Source organism: Patiria miniata, unplaced genomic scaffold (genome assembly GCF_015706575.1).
Source record: "Patiria miniata isolate m_02_andy unplaced genomic scaffold, ASM1570657v1 HiC_scaffold_7, whole genome shotgun sequence".
In the NCBI taxonomy this organism is placed as follows: Eukaryota; Metazoa; Echinodermata; class Asteroidea; order Valvatida; family Asterinidae; genus Patiria; species Patiria miniata.
Genome location: NW_024037074.1, coordinates 32,173,571 through 32,197,170, shown reverse-complemented (window position 1 = coordinate 32,197,170; position 23,600 = coordinate 32,173,571). Strand labels below are relative to the sequence as shown.

The 23,600-nt window shown below is 39.8% G+C and overlaps 1 protein-coding gene across 2 annotated transcripts in view; it reads left to right on the top strand.

The window, feature by feature from the left end:
* LOC119744920 (small conductance calcium-activated potassium channel protein 2-like) overlaps window positions 1-23,600 on the top strand; it is an 89,876-nt gene that overhangs the window by 6,112 nt on the left and 60,164 nt on the right. For both annotated transcript variants that reach the window (XM_038221121.1, XM_038221119.1), the window contains exon 2: window positions 8,126-8,221. In XM_038221121.1, coding sequence (XP_038077049.1) covers window positions 8,126-8,221 — 96 coding nt within the window. The remainder of the gene's footprint in view (window positions 1-8,125; window positions 8,222-23,600) is intronic.

Sequence of the window (23,600 nt, the reverse complement as noted above, 5' to 3'; positions counted from 1 at the left end):
AAGTGGAATAACAGTGCTGCCTGTATTTCTGTAACACCAGGTCTGTGTCACGTGTTGAACTCTGTCTGTAGCCCACTTTCCCCTTTATTGAAATCCCCCCCTTTTTTACAAAAGGAAATCCACTTCGCCATTTTTGGCCTCGCTTTAACCATAGAGCTACAACCCAGCTCTATAGATGTATGCTGTTAACATGAGCACTGAACCATGTCGGCCAGGGTTCTGCTTTAACTCGTCTAGTTTGCCATTAAGCTTGGAAGGCCTTGTTTTGTTACGTACACTGTACAAACTGTGTAGAGAGTTCAAACATTTCTAAACACCTAACCTGAACCCATTTTTTGCACATGTTTGAATCTACGACATGTTTAGATTTGTGTATGTCTGTGGCATGTGCAGCCATCGTACGAAAGCCTGTTGGTGCCATCTAGTTTACATTGTAAAAAATAAATATAAATGACTTACACGGTTCGATTCCAAAATATATGGAAATACACACCCTCCTCTCTTTTTCATCACTAAATATCTAAATACAAAAAGCTCTAAAATACATAGCCTACTTGACTTAATTTTTTACAATTTATTCCTGAATCCTGGTACCACAAACGGATTCCATACTGTGGGAAAAAAATTAAACATGCCGAAGACTGACAATTTGGAAAAGAAGTGTGTACAGAAAAGAGTGTAAGAGTTATATGAAGCGGAGATGGCCGTTAGCGCTTTGTATTGTCGCTGAATAGTCGTTTAGTTAGTGTTCATGGATAAATCCCAAGCCAATATAAAATTGCACATTCCTCGTCAGTGCACACAACTTATCGTATGGAATCTTTCTCGACTGCTGAAGATGAATGTTTTTAGCAGAAGAAACTGACTGTGTCCACTATACCTCAACCCCCGCAGTCACGATTTGTAGGAAACTTTGGACTACGCGCAAAGATTAGAAATTTAAAGCAGTTTCAGCAACGTACATGTGAATGGACGCTTTGTCTACATGTGTCACTTCGGCAGCTCGGTGGCTCTCGTCCCAACCAGGCTCCCGTAAGAAAGCGCACATGTAAACAAAACGTGACGTCACTGTGTCTCAGGACTATTATTGACAGTTGTAAAATACAGGCAGTCCACTTATCACATATGAAGTGATGTCTTCTCTTAATTATTTACCCCTCCTAAAATTAATACAGTCTTTTGGTGTAGACAGAAGTAGACGACAGCTAAAAAAAAAGAGAGCAAACTACGACGCCATTTTTGATATACTTGCCACTTCGTATTTTGATCAAAGAACATAAGATCAACGTCTGTCTTAAAACTAATTTTGTTGTATTGTACCTTCCGCTTTATCATTTTGCCTGTTACCACCTAATTCATTTGAGATTCAGGGAGTTTACCCTATTTGAAAGCGTCTTAGCTGTATTTTTTTGTGAAACAATAATACATTGTACATCTATGCATCAGTCGAACGGAAACAAACAAGCGATGGGCATGGCGATTTGGGACTCGGAATATTATGACTTTTGGGTGTTGTGAGCCTGCGGGCGTCTTGCTCCCGCTAGCTGGGATCATCGCAAATGCAGAATGTCACCAGCTTTGGGGAAGTAATACACGTCTAATGGTCCGGAGAGACCGAGCATAGTCTTATTTAGGGACCGTATGATATATTGTTTTATATTCGGAGAGCTAGAGAGGCAGTTTGGCTTGGCTGCTGTGCTTTGGGGTCTCTAGCTTCTCTCTGTAGTCAATAATATTCTGGGCGAGTCGATGGGGGAGGAATATGATGAATATGCTTGTCTGTAAAGGGCTGTTCCCTTAAATGCCTCTGATGTGTAGTCGATTGTGCTGTGCAGTGGGTTGTACAGGGATCGACGGATGAGATGGAAAAGAGACGGAATGCGATGTGTGGGTGGTGGGGACCAAGCCATAAGAGACAGCCTTGTTCGGAAATTGGAAGTGGGAGAGAAAGTGGTTTATCAAAACGTCGAGGGCGACCCTTTTATGTAAAGGCCGTTCATTGCACGCTCAACTTGCTCCGTAGAATGAAGAGCGGAGAGGGGATGTAGGAAGTCAAGTCTTGGGCAATAACTTCTGAGCTGCCTTTTTAACCCCCTCTTTCCCCCACACTTTTTTCCAGAGGCATTTTCGCACCGTTCTAGCGTGATCAGTAGATAATTATCTCCCGAATTTGGCGATGCTGTGCACAGCATCCCGGATAAAAACAAAGCCCCATTCGTGCCATATTTAGGTCATATCCTTGCCTGGGCGCGCGCTTCTCCGTGTTTGGCGCACTTTTCAGACACCCCTGATTGGCGCGGTATTTTTTTCCCCGCCAAATGTCACCCTGCGAGCACGCCGACTTTTTGATGCCTCTGATTGAGTTCCTCCCCCGTTATAACGACCGCTCATTCCATCTCGAAGAAAACCCTACATGGTCCCATCAACTTCAATGACATTTAAGGGATGCCTGCGTTCCTACGAGAGAGGCTCCTTTTTCAAATTTAAAGACACATAGGAACATTTACATTTATCCCAAAAGACAGTAACCCGAATTATTATTTAAAAGCTTACTTGGATTTAAGATCGTATACCCAGCACGATATGTGACAGAGGGGTACCCCTAATCTCCCTATACCGTATACCCTATACACACCCTAGACTAATGTTACCTAACATATTCCCCTAGATAACTCAAACGAATTCCTGCGGATTCTGGCCACACAATGATCAACACAAAAGAGGGGGGGGGGGTGTTCCCTCTGTTACATATCGTGCTACATAGTTATGTAAGATCGTACTGGTACTAAACACCCCATGACATTATTCCGTCTGGCTTGCTGCCTTTTCAAAGAAATCAAGAATAAAAAAGGTGGTATCCAGCGATCAATCACTGTGAATGTGGTAGAAATTTTTTTTTTTTAAATAAAGAATTCTATTGACGAGGCGTACGTATTTCGTGATCAAAAGGTTATGCATGGTTTTTCGATCTTTTTTCGAAAATTTCAATATTCACGGAGATGAAACTTCCAACAGGTTAGGTTTTGAACATTCTTCTTTGGATTGCGAGTGGTGTTATTATTGGAAACAAACAAAATTCATGAAAAGCAAATGATCCTATATGCCTTGAATTTTACGGTAACCTTTCGAAGTGTCCACCATGCAGTGAGTGCAATTGATTGTAGTACAAAGATCGCAAACGATAATTATATAGTGTACATGCACAGTTAGGCGTAAATCATGTGAACAAAAAAAAAGTGTGAAATAATATTCTGTGTAACTATTATATTGCCAATGGTGTAAACACCATTTTTCTTGTAGTGATTGAGTTTCATACACGTACACAAATATAATTTATTGTCCATGTAGTAATGAATAATGTCGACACGCCATATGACATGAATCAAATTCCTTGTAAATTGTAGTTTAACACTCTAAAAAGTACCGGGTCAGATATGACCCGGAATCCGGGGCCTGACATTTTACCGCGTCAAAATGATACTTTGCCGGGTCAAAATTATTTTTTTTCACCGGATAAAAATGACACTTTCCGTGTCAAAACTAAATCAAATGTGTCATTTTTAACACGAAAAGTGCCATTTTGACCCAGAAAAGTGCCATTTTGACCCGGAAAAGTGCCATTTTGACCCGAAAAAGGGGTCAGGCCCCATTGGAGCCTGATTCCAGGTCAATCTGACCCGGAGCTTTTGAGAGTGATAGGAACACGATAGACGAGCCTTTAAGGTCATGTCGACGTCAAGGCGGCTGCAGCAATAGAAATCTTCACATTCCGTACCTGGCAGAACGTCGTGGCACATTTCTAGACATGTTGGTAGAAAATGCCCTGAAAAAAAAGACTTTATAGCAATGTACATGTACAGGCCATGCCCCGCCTTGTACAAGTTGAATGCTTCGATTCTAGGTCATTATTTTGATGTTACTGTTAAAGCCACGACAAAAGTCATGTAAAGATTTCACGTTTTAGGTCTAAGCAAGCGGAAAGTGATAGAGCTGCGTTTGCTATGCAATAGATGCACGTTTTAATTATCATTATGTAAAACTACCGTTCCGAAAAACAATACAAATGACAGGTGCAATTAAGTAATGAAGTCGGCTTTTATTTTATTCCTCTTTTGGGGTCGTCCACTGTTAGTCAGTTTTCCTTGCAACAAGAAAAGGTCTTTCGTAAGAAAAAAAATTATAAATGGAGAATTGGCTACCAAATTAAGGCACGAAAACTGCTAGATATATATTTTTTACACTGCTAAAACTTTATCTAGCACTTGAACACTTTTCTAGACACTTTGTTGCTCACTTTGTTAACATGTTTAAATGCTAAGCATGTTGAGGGTATTGATGGATAGTGTTTAGCAATTGAACTCGATGTTTAAGAATTGGACACATGTTTAACTTCTGACATGTTTTTCTACAAAGTGATAGCAAGATTATGTATGATGGCTAAACATAGTTATTAGAGTGTAACTTAGGGGAATATAACACCTTGTTCAGTGTTCACATAGGTCGACATTAGCAACTTCGTACAACGTTTTACCATAATTGACAGTGACTCATTTATTTTGCAGTGACCACTCATAAAAGGTGATGTATTCTTTGATTAACCCTGATTTGGCGTTAATAAATATATTCATCTGACGTCTCAGTCTGTTCGCCAAACGGTCTCTAAAATCAAATTATCGACTATTGTTCGTCCGGATTAACAGTCCAGATGGTCTTTGCTTTGGTCATTGTGATTGTCGTCCTTGGGCCTGGGCCCAACTAGGCATTTTTCTATTCATGTACAAAGAAACTAAACCGTAACATGTCATCATACCGATCAGTGTAGGCCTACGTTTGCTTGTCCACAACCAATATGCGAGCTGAAACCATCCCTTGAAATTCTGTGTTTACTTGAGTATTTAATTCACTTATATCGCGCGTACCAAAACCATACGGGTCGTATGGAATTTTTCCTTCGGAATTTTCTTCTGGAAACACGCCCAAACGCTTAATTGCCACACGCTTCGGTAGTTTTTTTTTACCACAAGGAAAGTATGGTGTTGGTGTGTATTTCCATGGTCACGCCGAGCTACTCCGGAAGTCTTTTGAGTTCTACCGTGAATGTTGCCCTGGAGATGATCAGCACTCAAAACCCATTAAGGAATGACTTTACCATTATTACCTTTCCGTTGAAAATGTTATAGGTCTTGCCAACATACAAGCGAGAAGCTACCGCAGTATATAGCTGCGGACAGCAGCTTAGCAACTCGTCGTGTCTCTCCGTTAGTTAGTTAGTTAGTTAGTTAGTTAGTAACAAACGTTCCAATGCAGCCTTGCATGGCTATATATCAACTCGTCCCTCAGGCCCTGTCCCTCCTTTGTGTCACTTTAATGGGTCTCCACTGACCGGCAAAGGTCATCATGGGGTCACAAGGGTTAAAAACTTCATTTTTACCGGTACTTCTTCCAGGAACTACATGGCACAATCACGTCACTCATGCATTAACACGAGTTCGTTGGCCCGCAGCTTCCGAGATAATTTCGAGCTTGTTCTTTGCACAAGTCGCATGCTCACCTTAGCAAATTGTTTCAAACTCAAGTATAACTTCAAATGCAACCTAACACCACAAAATGAGTCACAGTGCGCAACGCCACGTATACTTTTGACTAATATCGGCCCTTAAATAAATGTTGCACAATAGAGATCAATGAGAACATACTGGGTTGTTTTTCACCCAGACAATATCCATATATATCAAACTGAGTGATATAGTTAAAGGGAATATACATCATTTGCTTTTGCTGTAATTTTCAGAAATGGATGGAATTGGGGGGTTGGAAATATATAGCAAATATAGTTACACTGACTTTTTTGAGGTTTTGGGTTCGAAAATACTATAAAAAAACAAGAAAAACAATCATTTTCCTGTAGTCTGGTTCCCTGACTCCATATAAGAAGAAACAGAGCAGTTTACATACATTGGGGAATTGTAAGGTCAGGGAACCAGTCTAGCTGGCTTGTACCCGTTCATAGGTGTGTAATCGATTGCAAACAAGTGCGATGGTCAATTGGGGCCAGTATTTGAAAAAAGCCAGTTTTTTCCAACGCTGGTCGGCCGACCAGCGTTGGAAATTGATACAAAAATACCACTTTTCTTGAAAATGACAGTATACCAGGTGCCATGATTTTACAGGATGCTTTACACTGTCATTCACTAACAGTCCAGCAAGGTATTTCAAAATGAATTGGTAGTTTTATTTTTTGATGTTTGCAAATGTTGTATTTTCCCTTTAAGTCATATTAAAGAATACAAAAAGTCCTGTAAGACTCACTTCGAAGAATCGGACCATTAAATATTGGTTTAATCCACGAATGTACGCATCCTCGAGTTTGTTTTCTTTGCATTTTCCCCTCCTCATAATACCCTCCCACTCTCTCCCCCTCAAGATCAGCTTCCTAAATCCCCCTTATTTTGGATCCTAGTGGTAATTTATAGCCGGCTGATTTAAACTGCTGAATAAATATCTCCCGGAGAAAAAAAAAATTGTTGCCAAGCCGCGGTGGGCTTGGGGCCTTGCTACAGCGCGAGTGGTGTGGTGTAATGCCTCGTTTTGGCTGTTGGTTTTGTCAGACCAGCATGACATCGGAACAGACAACGAAAAAGACGTCAACTGTTGCCATTTTTGTGATGAAGATACGTTTCCATTTAAAAAAAAAAAATGTACTTGTACACCTGCATCTACTCCCAAATACGATCATTGATGCAGCAGAGGTATACCCACTGTGAAGAAAAGAGAGTTTCCTATAACTTTTTTTTAGACACTTAAACAATAGAGATTAAAGCACGTGCTGTTTAGTAGTAAACCTTTACAGAAAAAGGAAAGACAAATAAAAAAAAACAGTGCACGTCCTGGAAATTTAAAAGTTCTTTTTAAAAATATTAAAAAAGAGAGAAAACTTTCTAATCCTTAGACAGATAAGAAATGGGGGTGAATACAATGATAATCATTTTGTGATGGAAGCAATATCGAATTGTATCTCATCTTGTCATTCGTGGTGTCACTCGTTGTGAAAAGTAGTGCTATCACCATAATATTTAGTTTTCATTCTTTTGTAGATAAAACACGCATGCTTGGTACATATTGCGACGCGAGCCAGCTGACTTCGGTGGGGTAAATATTTCCCCCGAACGGTAGGGAAATCAATCTACAACGCTTATCTTATCAAAACAACCTTGTCAGTTGGTTGTACAATAAATCCTGGCCGTTGTGGCACGTCAAGTGGAGAGGCTGTCATTAAATTGCGACAAAAAATGTGAAATATTTATGGCCAAGTTTGATGCTCGTTCGCAATCGTAAATGCATCGGCACTTTCTCTCTCCCTTGATACACTGCGAATGGAACGCTGCGGCTTGAGAATTGCAGTCGTCCACATTTTAAAACCCCTCATATCATTCTGGAGGACAAAAATCAATACCAGTGGAATGTAGAGGGCGTAAATACGTCCGAGGACGACATTCATTGTGGCACTTAACTTCCTGTAGAATAGTCAATATTATAAGAAAAACCACAGGACTGTTGGGTAATATTGTAGAACAAGCAATATGAAATCTGTGCTATAAACATGTTTCATTGTAAAAAAAAAAAATCAAATATAAGTAAGCTCTTGTCTTTAATATTAAGCGTTTGGAGTGCATTTTCAAGAAGGCCTATTTCCCGGTCTTTTTCCGCGCACCGTAAGATTCCCATTTCGCGCTAAAAACCATCATGCAACCAAATGGTCGTCGGCCGTCGTCTTATATGTTTCAACTAACAGACTGATATACCGAAGTATAGAACTTATATGTGATGCTGCGTACTGTATATCCTAAACTTGTAGCTATATCCCGGTGTTTATAACTCAATTGCTGCAAATTGCAAATAGAGGCATTCTAAAATTACAAATGAATAACTTCAAAACGTAATTCACAACACACCAACCCGAAATGTTTCTCATATCTGACACAAAGTTCGCTAATTGGGTCGGTGCCAAAAAAAAAAATTACCACAATAGATTTAGATTGAAAAATCGCCCTTTCCTTTTAAATCTTGCATTTAAAAAGAAACACGGCATACTAATGTTATTGCCTCCTTTTGTTTCTTGATACAGGACTCCGCCTACTCGTACATCCTCAAGGCTCTGATCAGTACTTCCACAATGGCTCTGCTCGTCCTGATTGTATTATACCACGCCCGAGAGATACAGGTGAGTCATCAACATTTAATGTCATTAACATCGATTTCTGGTTTTAGCCAAGACCCTTGTTTATTATGTTTTTCCTCTGGTTTCAAGACGCGTTGTTATGATGGGATCTTGGAGACGGATTATCATTGCGAGTAGCCCCTCGAGAAGTATATGACACCGTTATTGCAGTGTCAACACACAGGTTACGTCTGTTGTGTAAGAAGTTAGTTTCGTTGAATTCCGTTCAAAATTCTCTTCAAACGGCACGTTTCCGTTTTTTGAAGCTGTGAATTTTCTGCACAGATGCGAGTCCGTTAAAATAAAAAGACTAGACAAGCCTATAGTAAAGATGCTCCCAGTCCAATTTGATCCCGGTAGTCACTGGTAATTTACCAGTTACATTTCAGTAAGTGAGTCCAGTGCGATAGGGACAAGAGACTGTAGGCTGGCCCTAATGTCTATTTTTTGGACCAATGTAAGGCTTAAGCAAGTCTAATTCACCAGCCACAGTTAAATTTAGTGGGTCAGTGAGATAGGGACAAGACACTTAGGCTGGCCCTGATGCGTAATTGTTTGGGCCAATGTAAGGCTTAAGCAAGTCTATTTGACAAGTGACAGTCAGTGAGTTAGTCAGTCTGTCAGTCAGTCAGTCAGTCAGGATTATAAAGAGTAATACATGTATATATAGGCTGACCCTGTGGGACCAGCAAAGATCGATTAATTTTGGGACGAGGCTCATGTATTATATTGACACCGCTACCTTTAAAAAAATGTGAATCGTCATCAATGTCAACACTAACCTTGACCAAGCCATAATACTTAATGTAGTGGACCATAATCAAACGGCTCAAGTGATATCAATAACACAAAGGCAGCAACCAAAAGTAAAACGTTCAACTGTTTGGGATATTTTTAAACACTTTATTCACGAGTCAGCCATCTTGAATTGATAGCGAGGTAAACTCTTAACCTTTGGAACTTGTGAGTAGAAATTAAAGCAATGAAATTAAATGTTATACAAATTAATACCAGTCTGCTCTGATGAATAATTTAAAATGTGTGATTAGGCCCTAAACGTACCCTAATGTTTTGAGCAAACGTTGAAAAAAAAGATATGAGGCTTGGCATGCACTCCAATCATAACATAGTCTGGCACCGTTCCATTCAACAGTTTACACTCTATAAAATAGATTCAGGGAACACGATCAAAAATGGCTGCTTAGTGAATAAGGTCTATTTACAACTTGAAAAGCTTGAGAAGACCACTCAGACGATTTTATGTCCGTTGTCCAATTCACGCAAACGGACCTCGTTCCAAAATAGGAGTACGCCACCGGACTAGCTTTTTGTTAAGGAGCGAATGCGCGCTTATCACGTTCGCTGATGAAATATTACATTGTCTCTGGGATCAATACAGTCGACAGTATCGGCAGAAAACGTTCGCTTGATGTGTGTCTGGCCAAACACCGCAGGAAGTAATAAATGGTCGTTAAGGTGTTGGGTTGCAAGACTGAGCAGGAAAACGGCGGGTCTTTGCATCGATTCGAACGGCGGATAACACAGCGCGTGACGAAATCGTTGTTGAGACATATCGCCTCGGCCTCCCGGATAGCTGCATACAACAACTTACATCGGTGGTGTGAATAAAAAGGGACTTCTAGAAACATTTGTCAGCCAGAAATGCGACAATTCTGGACGTAAAAAAGAGAAAACATCTTAAGGGAGATGCATATGCTACCAGTAAAAAGCAACGTGTAGTATGCTTGGTAAAGCTTAAGCTGTACATGTATAACGACGCTGATATTGCAGGGTAACATTAGGCCTATATACCCTTTTTTTGTTTTGAATATTAAACAATTGTCGAAACCATTTGCATGATTTCAGTAAGAAAAGGCACACCAAATTTGAAAAACAATGTGAGAGAGTTAATCAATTCACTTCTAGATTTCTCGGACTCCAAACATTACTAATTCTAAAACTTTTTGTTAAAGATTTATAGTGATAAAATAGAAAACAAAATACTTCTATTTGGGTTATTGGGTTATTATTGGGTTATTGGGTTATTATTGATAAGAAATATGTTTGTTTTGGTTTAAAAAACTTCCATTGGATTATTATTCAAATGTCTCCATCTGAGAAAAAATCTAGTTCACACTTCTGGCGTCAAATTTGGGGAGTCCACCAACAGAATGGTTTTCTTCTTTGTCATTCTTTTCGCGCCTGCACACGGCCAGCACGATCTCAAAAATTCCAGCATGCGCAATGTTGCCCATGATGATTAAAATGATGATGTTGACGCGCTGAAATATAGGTTCTCTATGCCCCTGGGGCGCAGGGTAGTCACATAGCTGACAGGAGTCGCTCTGATCACGGCTGAACCCCAGGACTCCGGGAGCTTGTTCTAAACCATCAGGGGAGTACAGGGGGGAATTAAAGTGGCTGGGCCGCGAGATCTCGTGCTATCTGGAGGTCCCGCGGCGTGATGATAATGGAAGTTATCAATACTGGCTAATTTAGCGCAGGATGTGATATTTTCCTGAACTTAAGAAACTGTTGTTGTGGGAAAGTACACATTTTTGTTCGGAGGAGCATCGAGGTGATGAAACCATGGTGATGAGCACGTACGGATATGCGTTCATGGCTTAACGTGATGTCGCAGTTGCAGGACATTATAACCTGGCAGCGAAAATTCTTCTGCACGGCATAATACGCATGCGTGAATCATATCACGTAATTTTAATAAGTTGTCACGTGAATTGATATGACTTTATAAAAATTAAGATTTGGAGTGGCGATCGGAGCGCCACCGTGGCCTAGCTGTTATACTCCTTTTTAAAAAAAAAATAAATATAATATTGGATAATTATATCCTAAGGTTCGACTCTCAGTGATTCCGTTCCCTTTTCCCCCACCATGTGATTTTCTCCATTTATTGGCATTTAAAATTCAAATCCTACTTTTCGGTCAAATAAATGTCACCCTTTATTTCAGAATCGGGGCTATGGAGGTGTTTTTCTTAAGGGAAGTAAAGTCCGAGAACCATTCCGTTGACTATACCTGGTTGCAGGGAAAAAAAGAAGAAGTAATTTCGACCTGGCACTTGTGAAAGCGCGATAGAGTCTACGAATTGGACCAGTACATGGAGCAATCAATCTTTACAGAGCTCATTAAATATGGAATTTTGGTAACAGCGTGATTGGCACGCGTGAGCCAGTGAAATATCACATCTACTTTGCACAAGAAAAAGCCGGTATCGGGGAATGCATTTTCTTGGCAAGATTATAGAGAGGTAGCTGGACACAACCTGCCTCTAGGTGGTGCTGTTATATGTATTTGTCACGTATATCTAGGCTACCGTTGTAGTTAAAATTTGGATATTTCACCTCATGGTTTGCAACTAAATTGTCATCTACACATTTATATTCTCCTACTTCTGGTAGCATTCACGATCATTATTTCTGGGATATCTTGGCGGACACTTCACAACCGGAGTTTCTAGAAAAGCCATTGTTTTTGTTCTGATTTTCTTCTTCTTCTTCTTCTTCTTCTTGGTCTTCTATCCCTAATCATATAGACTTTTTACATGTTTCATTATATGTTTATCCTGTTCGAAGCCAGTGGAAACGAAGCCGCGCTGATAGGCGCACCGCATATACCCCGAAGATTATGTTCTCTGTCCAATGCTCGCTAAATCTCGCGTGTGTTCTCCAACGCGCACGCGAGACGAGAGGTCAACCCTGTTGAGTTCTATTTTTTTTTTTTTACAGTAGAAACAACAAGGTTCTCGGGAGAACCACTTAAAAGACTTGTTGAAAAACAAAGCAGATAAGGGGGGCAATTTGTCCGTATGTTATCGGCTGTTAAGAGGGGCCCTAAAGGGGCCATTAACAAGCAAGTGAACCGCGGAATGTGCATGGACTCGGCATATTCTCCGTGACGAAGTGGGTATAGACAAATTATGTATTGATACCGGAGTTGAAATATTCACGAGATATCTCTTTACCCGTCTCTGGAATACCCGGGGCTATACCGTACATCTAGCACAGGACCCGTGTTTATTTTTGACAGCGCATGCATACACACTCACAAGGTGTCGGGATCAATTGGTTTTGAATAATATTTTCGCCAATGTATCTACACGGACGATGCGTGCGTGATGTGCTCGAGCGTTGTGCGGTGTCTGTTATCGACGTTTATTGGAAGTCGGAGTTCACATGATATTATTTTATATTATTGCGTCTGTGTAGCCCAATAGAGGTTGCGATTAGCTTGATAAGTTGTTGAATGCATATCCCTGTATAACAAAGGTATACCGCACATTCGCAGCGCAGTGCTAGAGGAATTTAGGTCAGACTACGGTGTACGCATTGAATTATGCATATCGAGCGTTGCATGGAGGCGCAGCACCACTTACAGGTTTCATCTATAAAACATTATCCGGTGTTGTTGGGCTTTTAGACAAGATAATTTCCTCGTTGTCATTATGAAGCTCATCCATTAAGTTCCTTCTGCGTATACTAATGGTTCCAATTCATCGCCCCGACGGTATTTGGACATTGGTTTTGACATGTCTCCTTAAATTTAGCTTATAACCTCACTCTACATGTATATTTTACGACCGTTATGGAGCTTACTCAACTGAACGAACATCATTTTACATAAACAGTCAAAATGTGAGCTAAATACAAAAAAGGCCATTCTGAAGCATATCTTTCACAGTACGAAACCCGTAGAAATGGTAGACTTTTTGGGTTGTTGATCTTAAAAGCATTGTAAAAATTAAAAGGGCATGAAAAAAAACGAACAAAGGCAAAAATGTTTGCTGTTGATTAAGTTGTTGCTATAACAGCATCAACACAGCGTGACCACACGTCATGAGCAGAGAAATGACAGGTCAGAGGTCAGCTTTCAATTCAGCCTTTAATTCGTCCTCTTCACGTGACTTATTATGCGCTTTCAAAACATGGTGCGTGCCTCGTCAGTATATAGACACGAATTTTTAATATCAATGATGGATGACAAACGATATGATTGATATGATGCTGTCGCTCAGTGTATCTCAGCTCGACGGCTATTTGCGCTGTAAGTTTAATAATGACAATCATCCCTGCAAGGTGAGTCGTTAGTGCATTATTTAGCGCGCCCATCCCTTCCCGTTACCCTTGACACCCCGCGCCCCGCGCTAATAAGGCTGTTGCGCTGTACGTACATGTAATGTCTTGGGCAAGCGACAGGGTTCACTTGTTGTCGTACGACTGTTGCATGTACGGGATAAATAAAGTAGAGAAGTTGAGATACGTAAGCTGGAAGTCTTTCCTTGATAACAACAGTTTGCTGAGTATACACCCAAATAAATTACTAATTACTTTTCTTACTTAAGTTGAATTAGGTGACATTGGTTTTAGATTGTGAGGATTGTAACGATTGATTTAATTTCTACTGAATAGGGATGTGGGTGGGCTACGTGTATGCGATAGTTACATTTATATAAGGTGTCAAAGCCACTTTAATATGCCAGTGCCAATTCACATGTCTTGATCACCGGTAATTTTTGTTTTAATTATGAAGTAGAGGTATGGTTTCAATTTTAGTGCTGTTTCCACTCGATGTACCGCTTGGTACATCATGTGAACATTTATGAAAAATGTTAAAAATTCCAAATATTCTAATTTTTTTTAGAGAAATATTTTTGTACACAGGTCCCCGGACATTGAATTTTTGAATTAATTTGTTTGTAAAAATCAACATCCTGTTTTTTAAGGGAAAAAAACCCCACGAAAAGCATGATTATTGAGGTTTAAATCCTGTTTTCCTCACTATGTTATGGGGCTTGTTTATTTGGTGTTGCGTAAGGCCACCTGTTTTTGTTGCCACATTACGCGCCCACGCAAAATATGCAATTATAATGATTTTGTTCCCCAAATCTATATCATTATTTTTCTGCGTGTGTGTGTGTGTTTTGTTTCGTAAACAGAATGCGCCCATTGAGAGGCCGAATTACCCTAGTAAAGTCAACTGAAAATAGATTAAAAGAAACACGGTTCCTAGTATTTTCCCCTTAATTCATTGGATGCCTTATCAACAAGTGGATTTTCGATGTGGGCCTTCACAACGCCCAAGTATGGTGCTTTCGAGGGACGTGTGCGACTTTTTATTGTTGGGGGGGGGGGGGGATTGTCGCTGTTCATCATGCATCTGAAATTTCTTCCTATTCTGCTTATGCATTTACATTTTCCTTTTTTATCATCAGAACAAAATCTCCAACAAATGGAAGTGATCACGTATCATTTACTGTTCATTAAAAAAAAGCGCAAGCTTTTCCCATTATTTGAAACACCGCTGATTGTCAATGTTCCGGCACTGTTCAGCTTCAATTAACCATGTCACACTTGTTTACAAAATTGCATATTTTGTTCCACATGAAATCGCTTTTCATTGTTTTCAGTGGGGGGAAAGCAAACAAATATTTTGTTATCCCCCATGAGTGGTTTCAAAATACATGTACCGGACAAAAGCATAAAAGAGATAGTTGGGTGGCTGCGTTTCCTGTGTTACATGACGGCACAGCTAACACGGTCTACAGACATCCCTTGCCATGCTCTACTCAACTTCTGAATCTCTCGTGTCTTGTCAAAACTCAGACCAATTTCAGTTTTGTTTTAATCTTTATATCAAATGTAAATTCACAAACCTTGTTTATTGAGAAGTACCTGCATTTTGGGCAAGCAGACAACTTACAGCGGCTGCACTTGAACAATACTATCAGTGGTTGATGACGCAATGCATTATCAGTCACTACCAGTCTATAATATTTTTTTCATGACTGGTATAACCACTCTATTCTTCAAAGACCATTGTTTTATTTGCTGTGCAATTAAGCAAACAATTACCTGGTCTGCCTTGACCTCAGTTCATCATTTCCATATCGAATAATCCTGCGTAAAAGACAAAAAAAAAAAAAAAATCAATACCCACTGAAAGAGAATTTCATTTTTTTCCAATTTCCGCTGTAATCTCATCAAGTGTGTTGGACAAAACAATATTGACACACGGCCAATTCATGTAATGAGCTGTATTTAAAAACACTTGCGTAAAACTGAGAATTGATGATTAATACAGCCTTTCAGGAATGAGTGTGAACTTTTCTGCAATGGCGATTCAATGACTCACTATTATCAGGAAAATGCTGACAAAGACAAGCTTTGTACCATAGAGGTTCTAGGCCAGTAAATAGACTACCATAGACCTCAGTGGTATTACGCGCTCTTCCCAAAAATAGTTCTAACCATTGTAAGTAAACTATTTCTGATAATTTTTCAAATGGTCATGGGACAACTTGCAAAGTTAAGTTTTTGTTATTTTACTTTACAATTTCAATCCACCCATCATGCAATGTATAAAAAAGTGTTAATCATAAATCATAATTGATCATTTCTAATCGGGGACATTTCAAAAAAAGAGACATTTCCAATCGCTTGGAAATACTTCTCTGATTATGGAGACTCCCTCGCAAGGAACACTGTTTTTTTTCCCCTATTTACATGTATGTATATCAATGCATTATGTGCAAACCCTGTATTAGTATACTTGAGATGATTTTTGAAAAGCAAATATGTGATTGTAATGGTTTCTTTAAGCCTGAAAATATACGAAATATACTGCTGATAAAATGTCTTTTGTCAAGACACCTGTTGCAGAAAACAAGTATCAGAATACCCACATAAGATGGAAATTTCTCCGAGGATCTAGGAAAAAAAAAACAAGGAGAAATCTGTCCGTCCATTTTCATATTAACTGGCATTTTTGATCTCCATGCAAGGCTCGGTTCCCATGGAAACCGCTCGTAACCATGACAACCGTATCATCCGAATTCCCTGGAGGTCTTCATTATAATCAAGATCAGCGGTCGATTTTTTTCCCTTAGAACAAATGACGTCATTACACTGGCTATAGGGGTAATGCGTGGTAGCGTTTAGGTAGTTTCCGGGCGAACTGTCATTTAATTACTAAAATAATTATGGAAATTTTAACGTTGGCATGGCAATGCGCGGTTTATTTTTTTGTTGTTTAACCTTGAAGCATTATTATCGAAGAATCGCTTGCAACCAATTTTATGTCGAGCACTCATAATTTCATTAAAAATAATGCATTTAATCATTCACATGTTTGCATTATACACGTAATGGGCCTTTTTACGAGTCGGCCATTTTGAATTGAAAGTTAGGTAAAATCTTAATTTTTTGAACTTGCGAAGAGAAAGGAAAGCAATTTAATATATAATCAATTCCAGTTTGCCTCAATAAATAATTTTACATTTGTAATTAAACATTCCCTGGTGTTTATTAAGCCATATTTTAAAAAAAAATGACGTGTAAAATAAGGCTGCATTGCGCCTGCATAAATAGTCTGGCGCCATCCAATTCAACAGTTAAAAATTAATGAAATGCATTCAGGGAACTCGACAGAAATGGCCAACTCGTGAATACGGCCCATATAGCATCCAAGTGCGAGTGTTCACCATTCCTACTAGATTTAGGTTCAACGTGTTCCCTGACCTCTGTTCGATCAAAGCAAAACATGTGCATGAAAGCTACACTGGGTCGTTTGCTTTGTGTGTGTTATTTTAGTTGATGCAACAAAACTGCTCTAAATCATAATAAGTAGGCTGCGCAACAACTAGCTTGTGGTAGTTTTAGCACAGTGGGCATGCTTTATTAAAACCTGCATTCATTGACTGTTTTCTTTCAAACGATTAAAGTGTGTTTACTCACAAATTTGAAATTATTTATCAGACCAAACTGATGTTAATTTGTAATCAATGTTTTATTTCATTGCTTTAATTTCTACCCGCAAGTCCAAAAATGAAGTCTTTACCTCGCTTTCAATTTAACATGGCCGACTCGAGAGTAACGTCTATCCGACTTGTTGACAGCGTGAACACAGGTTGTTGACATGCAGGAGTCTGTAGCGACTACAAGTATCTATATACACATTCCTAGGAGATGATATTTTCCCAGCAATTGTCCGTCTTTCTTTCGTTTTCCCAGGACATTCCACTCATCACCGGTAACATAATGGAAACTTGGAATAATCCACAAAAACAGGGTAGTCCCGTGGCAAATCTAACGCGCCAACTAGCCCCATCTACACGATGGATGCTATATTCCCCCGTGCTTCGCAATGGAGAAGTAATTTCCCCAACTCTCATTATTCTGTCAAGTTTTGCCAATTTCAATGCAATGTTTTTGGCTTTTTCCTTTGGAGTGGGTCAATCTGGTTCCCATGGGAAAGGGACTGAAACGGAGTGGCTTCGAAGAAAATCCAAATGGAGGATAATCTGAAGTTTTATAAAAAAAAAAAATAAAAAAAAAAAAAAACCCCAAATGACAGGACCAATTTTCGAATGAAGTTTAGCCTGTAGCACTTGACGTAATTCTCATAGGGATGCATGTGAATGTGTTTTCTACCTTTTTGTGATCCGTGGACAGTACATGAGTGATTTGAATGATTCTTGTACTAAAAGAAAGCTTAATGACTGGGCTTTCATATCCTTGGTTTTGAAAGTGCTACAGGCAAATTGGTCGTGTCATTTGGGTTTCGCTTTTTTTTTACACGCAACCTGTGGATTTTGCCGTTCTGCGTAACCAACTCTAGTTAAAATGTTGGCTGTAGTAGACAATGCAACATTGTGGTCGTGAAATAGTAATGCATGTTTAACAGTGGTTACGTAAATTTGTAACTTGTTCTGGGGAAAATCACAACTTAGCTCGAACTGATTTTAGATTCAGAATCAGTCCTTCTCTAGCCTTTCTGACTCGGTTTTTTCCCCAAAACACAAACTGATACGACCTGATTCAGAAGCATTGTGTCTGAAGCTGTGTTTATTTCGCTGATCGGACGCAGACCAAATAATGCACATGCATTTTTTTTTGTTATGACGGCTTTATGATATTCATACCCTTTTTCTTGACAAGCAACAAGTGCGGGGTTGTTGCGCTGGCTCAGCCTTTGTTCATGCGAACAAATGAAGCCCCTGTGCATCAAGGTGTGCTGTTGACAACTTGTTCTTTGTCCTCTGCTTGGTTCCTGTTCTGACATCTGAATGCAGAAAAAAATTCAAGGAAACAAAATAAATCTTACTTTAGTGTTGAAAAAAATTCAAGGACACAAAATAACTCCGACTTTTGTGTTGATGAAATCGCATTGGGTTTTTGCACATTATGACCATAGAGCAAGGACCTATGTTATGACAAAACCGTTTTTGGTTGGGGAAAAGAGAGTTATTGCATAGGTTATTGAAACGTTGGGTTGACGGAAAGTACACCACACTGCTCCGGAATTGTTCATGCGGAGAAGTTGTTGTTGCCTTGCTTCTGTATACCCGTATTTCTCAAATTATCGCGGAGGAGAATTTAGACACCCATTTTGCGGTTAATATTTGGGCCGAGTTCGGTTTGTTTAAATTCTGAACCGGAAAATGCCTTTTAAACCTTGCACTGTCTTTTTTGTAAGCCTTCCTTTCAACTAATCCAGCACAATAAATCAGACTTGGCGGTTTTCCCCTCTCTTTCTGTTATTTTTAAATTTTTTTAAATGAAATTGACAGGAGAGGTTGCGTTCCCGCATGCCCCCCCCCCTCCCCTCCACCCCCTCCGTTGCGTCGCTTTAGATTGTAGTGAATTCTTTCTTTTGGTGTACAAATGGCCCAAGCATGCGGCCCGGTGGTTATTAATAAAGACGTGACTCCAGTTTTAGCGTACATAAGACTATTCTCCGTAACTCCTGGCACGGAACGCATGCATTTTGTACACCAAAAGAAAGAATTCACTACAAGATAAATCCAAACGTATTTCAATTTTTAAAATTAAGACATTCAGTGAGCACCCCCAAAAGAAATAGATACAAATTGAGAACGTGAAGGCTTTAAAAAGAAATCGTAGGATCGTAGGATCAGTGGTAGGATCAGTGTCACATCTTGCTTCGTGTGTCACACCAACTAATCAGACTTTCTTACACCTTTCCCAAAATAAGGCAGAATTAATGGTGTCCAATTGGATACTCATCATCAATTGTGATGGCCAAATAACTTCATTCAAACTCGTTACATGATATGACATAGAAGCCTTGTGAATTCAATTCAGTGTGTGTTCATGAAATGCCCCTGCCACCTTTATGAAAAGCCAGAAAGTCTGAGGTGTTGTACGAATTTTGAAAGGTGTTGTATGCGAATCTTGGAAAACCTACGCATCTTTCCTCCCTTCTCTGTAAATTCCTCATTCTGGGCACGTCACGTGCGAGCAAAAAAAAAAAAAAAAAGAAAACCAGCAGACGGCCAAAGGGTGGTGAAAAAAGCCGCGCATTTTTTCCTCACCTGATTTGCCTTGGAGCGTGCACCTGTAACCAATAAAGACATGCGCAACACCTTGAGTGAAAAAAGGGGTGCGGTGCATCTATATTTTTTTGCAGTAGCACATCATTATGCAAGAACGTGCCTTCCATTAAGTTTGTATAGATGGGTTGCATTCAGCGGTCATCTCTGAGTTGCGTCTTGTTATGATAATTAAACAGTGAATGCAAAGGAGGCCAACTCATGCCTCTTCCAGTTGTACAAAAGCACACACCTCTCAAGATGGCTACAGTGCAAATGGTCTATTAAAAATAAAATAAAGATTTGCAGCTTGGTTAAGAAAACGTAGTGCTTTACTTTTCGTTTTTTCTTTTTGGAAAGAGCGAATGATCATGTTGGATTTGAGCCCCAAATCCAATATGAGAACCACAAGTTTTAGCAAATTGTTGTTGTTTTAGCAGCTGCATTGGCCCTTCTTGATCTGACAAGCCATTCAGGCCGAACCTTCCTTGATGGTTTTTCTTCTTCTAGATTTCTAGTTTATTCATCAGCTTACGATTCTTTTGACATTCCACACTGCGTTCCTGATACATGTAGATCTATCCGTTTATACGTTGACCTATATGAATCAGTTGTCCAGTAGAAAAGTAGCCGGCTTTAATTCGTATATAGGCTTGTGTTGCGATCTTAAAACTAGTGAATATAAATCATGAATATTACATCAGCACGAATGGAGAACACCTTTTGAGCGACCCAGAAACAGCTGCCGTCAACCGTTGCACGTTCCACCAAAACGGTGTTAAGCGGTGATAACCGGTGATGATGAATTGTCAGTATGGCGGTGAATTGCTAAAAGTCAAGATTTCGATATTGTATCGTAAACCTTCAGCGGTTCATTGTGACCTTGGTATGACCCTCTTTCTAAAGTTCTTATTTGTGAAAAGAAATCTGCCCATCATGCAATGCAGCCGATAGAACTGTGATCAAAAATGCTGATTTCCTGCGAAAACAAAAGGTAATTGCCAGCTTTGTACCTAAACGCCCTCTAGCGACTAAGAAAAACAAAATCAAAATGGCGCTCGAGAACACACAGTATGAAAGATTATGTGTGAGTGAAGTAGGTGCGCAAGTTTCATCAGTCTCTCTTGAGGTAAGCTAACTATTGGGTTGTCAAGCTGTTTACTTTCTGCCTTCGAGCCAAACTGATTAAGTTTGGGTCGGCCCTTCACGATGGATGGCCGGTTGTAATGCGGGAAGAATGTGTGGGCTTAGAACCGCCGAAATTAATTGAACTGTCAGAATGTTTCCGAGTTCATCTTCACGTGCGCGTGCGGTAGAATTTGCAGAGTGCTTCTTAATTATCTTTTTTTTTTAAATCGTCTACACGAAAAGCCAACGCACATTATTTTTTTATTAGAAAGAAGCTTCCATTAGTGCTGATGATTCGTAATACAAAAAAAACCTATGCGGCCCATTACCTGAATGGACGCCATTTTGTGATTCCGCTTCAGGAAGGTCATTTTTTTTTAAACAAGCACTGTTATGGTTTAAAGCTGGACTTGGAAATGTACTTCACAACTCTATCATTGAAGCTAACGTTATGTTGCGCTTACACTGTTTTGTGTGATGTTTCTTGACTTTAGTCGTTACCCGGGCTTGTCCACTGCTTGATACTTCCCGACTGTCCGATTGCATTCATCTCATCACATTAAGAAAGTGCAAGTGTGCCTCTGCTGCCTGCTGCGATTAACGTTGGCATGTAACGACACGTCGTAAAGACTTTGTAAATACACAAGCCCAACCGCTTCTGTAAGCCTAGGTATAAGTACATATGTGTATGTATATGTTTTTCGCTAGGTAGTCTTCAGACTACCTACGGTATCTCGCCTCGCTGACGGTAAACTAGTATCGTACTCGTACTTGTACTCGAAATCGTACTTGTGGAGCGTTGTGGTCCAATGGTTACGCTGTTTGACTCACGTGCCGTGGTACGTGGTTGGAACCCTGACGAGGAACATGGTGCTTGTGTTCATGGGCAAGACACTTTACTACAATTGCCTCTCTCCGCCCAGGAATATAACACTTTATGTGTGAAAGTAGAGACCAGAATGCGCTGATCTCGAGCTGCTGCAGAAACTGGTCTAATGGCCTGATGAACCGGGGTAATAATTGTGAAGCGCTTAGATACCTTTGGTATAAAGCACATTATTATTTTTACTCGAACTTGAACTCGTACTCGTAATTGAAATCGTACGAGTGCGAGTACGAGTACTCTCGAGTACATTTTTTACCTACTCGTATAAGAACATACTTATACTCGTACTCGCAAGAAAAAATACCTGTAGTCATACTCACACTTGTGCATGTGTTAAAGTACTCGTACTCATATGAAAATGTTCTTCCTCTGAAATGTTTTAAAAGGTACATGCATGCAGGAAAAGAAGTCCATTAACTGTTTGATAAGCTCTTGCAAATGTTTAATGCCTAGATGGACAGCGAAACGTCCTTGGGATTGGGGAACATGTGTTTATTCCTTGAAAATGTGCTGGCAGTGTCTGTATAATGAATACAATAATGTTATAAAAACCACAGATTTATTTATACATGCACCACTTTGAATATCTGTATTTTTAATCAAGTGTGAGGGCGCTCGTCCACACTCTTGGAAACTGAGTCTCATTCCATAATAATTTATGGTTTCCTTAAATGGTAGAATGTTAACTCCCTTACTAGACAACTCGACAACAGAGATTATTTTGTTAAATGGTAATTTGGTCAGTTTTATACGTAAAATGGCACATCTTGTCATTGGTCGTTTTATCTTTAAAGTCACGATCTTTAAAGGCGGTTAGAAGGTTCGCTTTCCGAGGTTTGTTGAGCTTGATGGCATGGTGTCGGATGAACTCACTTGAACTTCGGACCGTGAGTCCTTTATCATCATCAGCCGGGGAATCTATCAGACTTCGGTGCTGGCCGGTACTAGAATCCATCAGGCAAAAGGCTGTCCCTTCCCTTCTGCTTCGACAGTATCGCTGTTGACATAAGAGAAAGTATATGAGGGGGAGAATTAGCGGGATGGGTTTGACGAGAGTCCGAGCCGCGTGTGTGTGCTCATCATCGACTCGGGAGATAGATAGGGGGATACTGATGGAAGATGGATGATGATTTGGAAAAGCACGAATTAATTACAGTGTACTTATCTACTGTCAGGTCCGCACCGTGCGTAGTATTGTAAGAAGCCTCGTTGTTGACTTTAAGGACGCCGTATATGAGCACTTGCGCTGTAGTGAAAAGAAGTGCCCGTATACAACAGCTTTTTTTAGACTGATACCCCAAGTGCTGTTTGACATTTTGAACCGTATTCGATATTGCAACCACGGGGAATGTGACATGGGTTGGGTTTCCTTGGTAATTTAAAATGGCGGCCGGTCACGGTTCCGTAGGATGCCTGATCATTGTGTATGTTCCCTCGTAGTTCAGTATTCATTCAATAACAACCATGGTAAATTCGTTGTTGATTGCCACTGCTATACTTTGTGCTGAATGTTGGATGAATAACTAATTTGTGTTTCAAATGCTTGATTTAACTCAAGATGATATATCCGCACTTGTCCAGTACATGTACTACAGGGTGAGTCAGATTTGTACCCAAGTTCACAAAGTTTTTGGTGGCAAATAGAGTATATTGAGAAAAAAAATAGTGGCTGTGGTGAGGAGTTATGCCATTTTCATTGAAGTGGCTCATTTCCCAGTCTGCACACGGAATTGGTTTTGCCCTTTTTTTTTTTTTTTTAAATGTGTCAATAACTTCAAGTGAGTCATTCACCATGACTAGGTTTTTATTTGTTATTACACTGCTTTACATCAGTACGCGATTTCAATAAATTTGTTGATGGAACCGTGGTCAGAGTGTTTTTTTTAGCGTGTGTTCTTTGCTAGCGCTTTTCTTCAAAATGGTACAATGGATAAACATGAAATTTTCACCAAATAGGCCTATGTCCAAAATACCAGCCTATAACATGTCTCATTTGCACTTGTTTTGATAATTGCTAC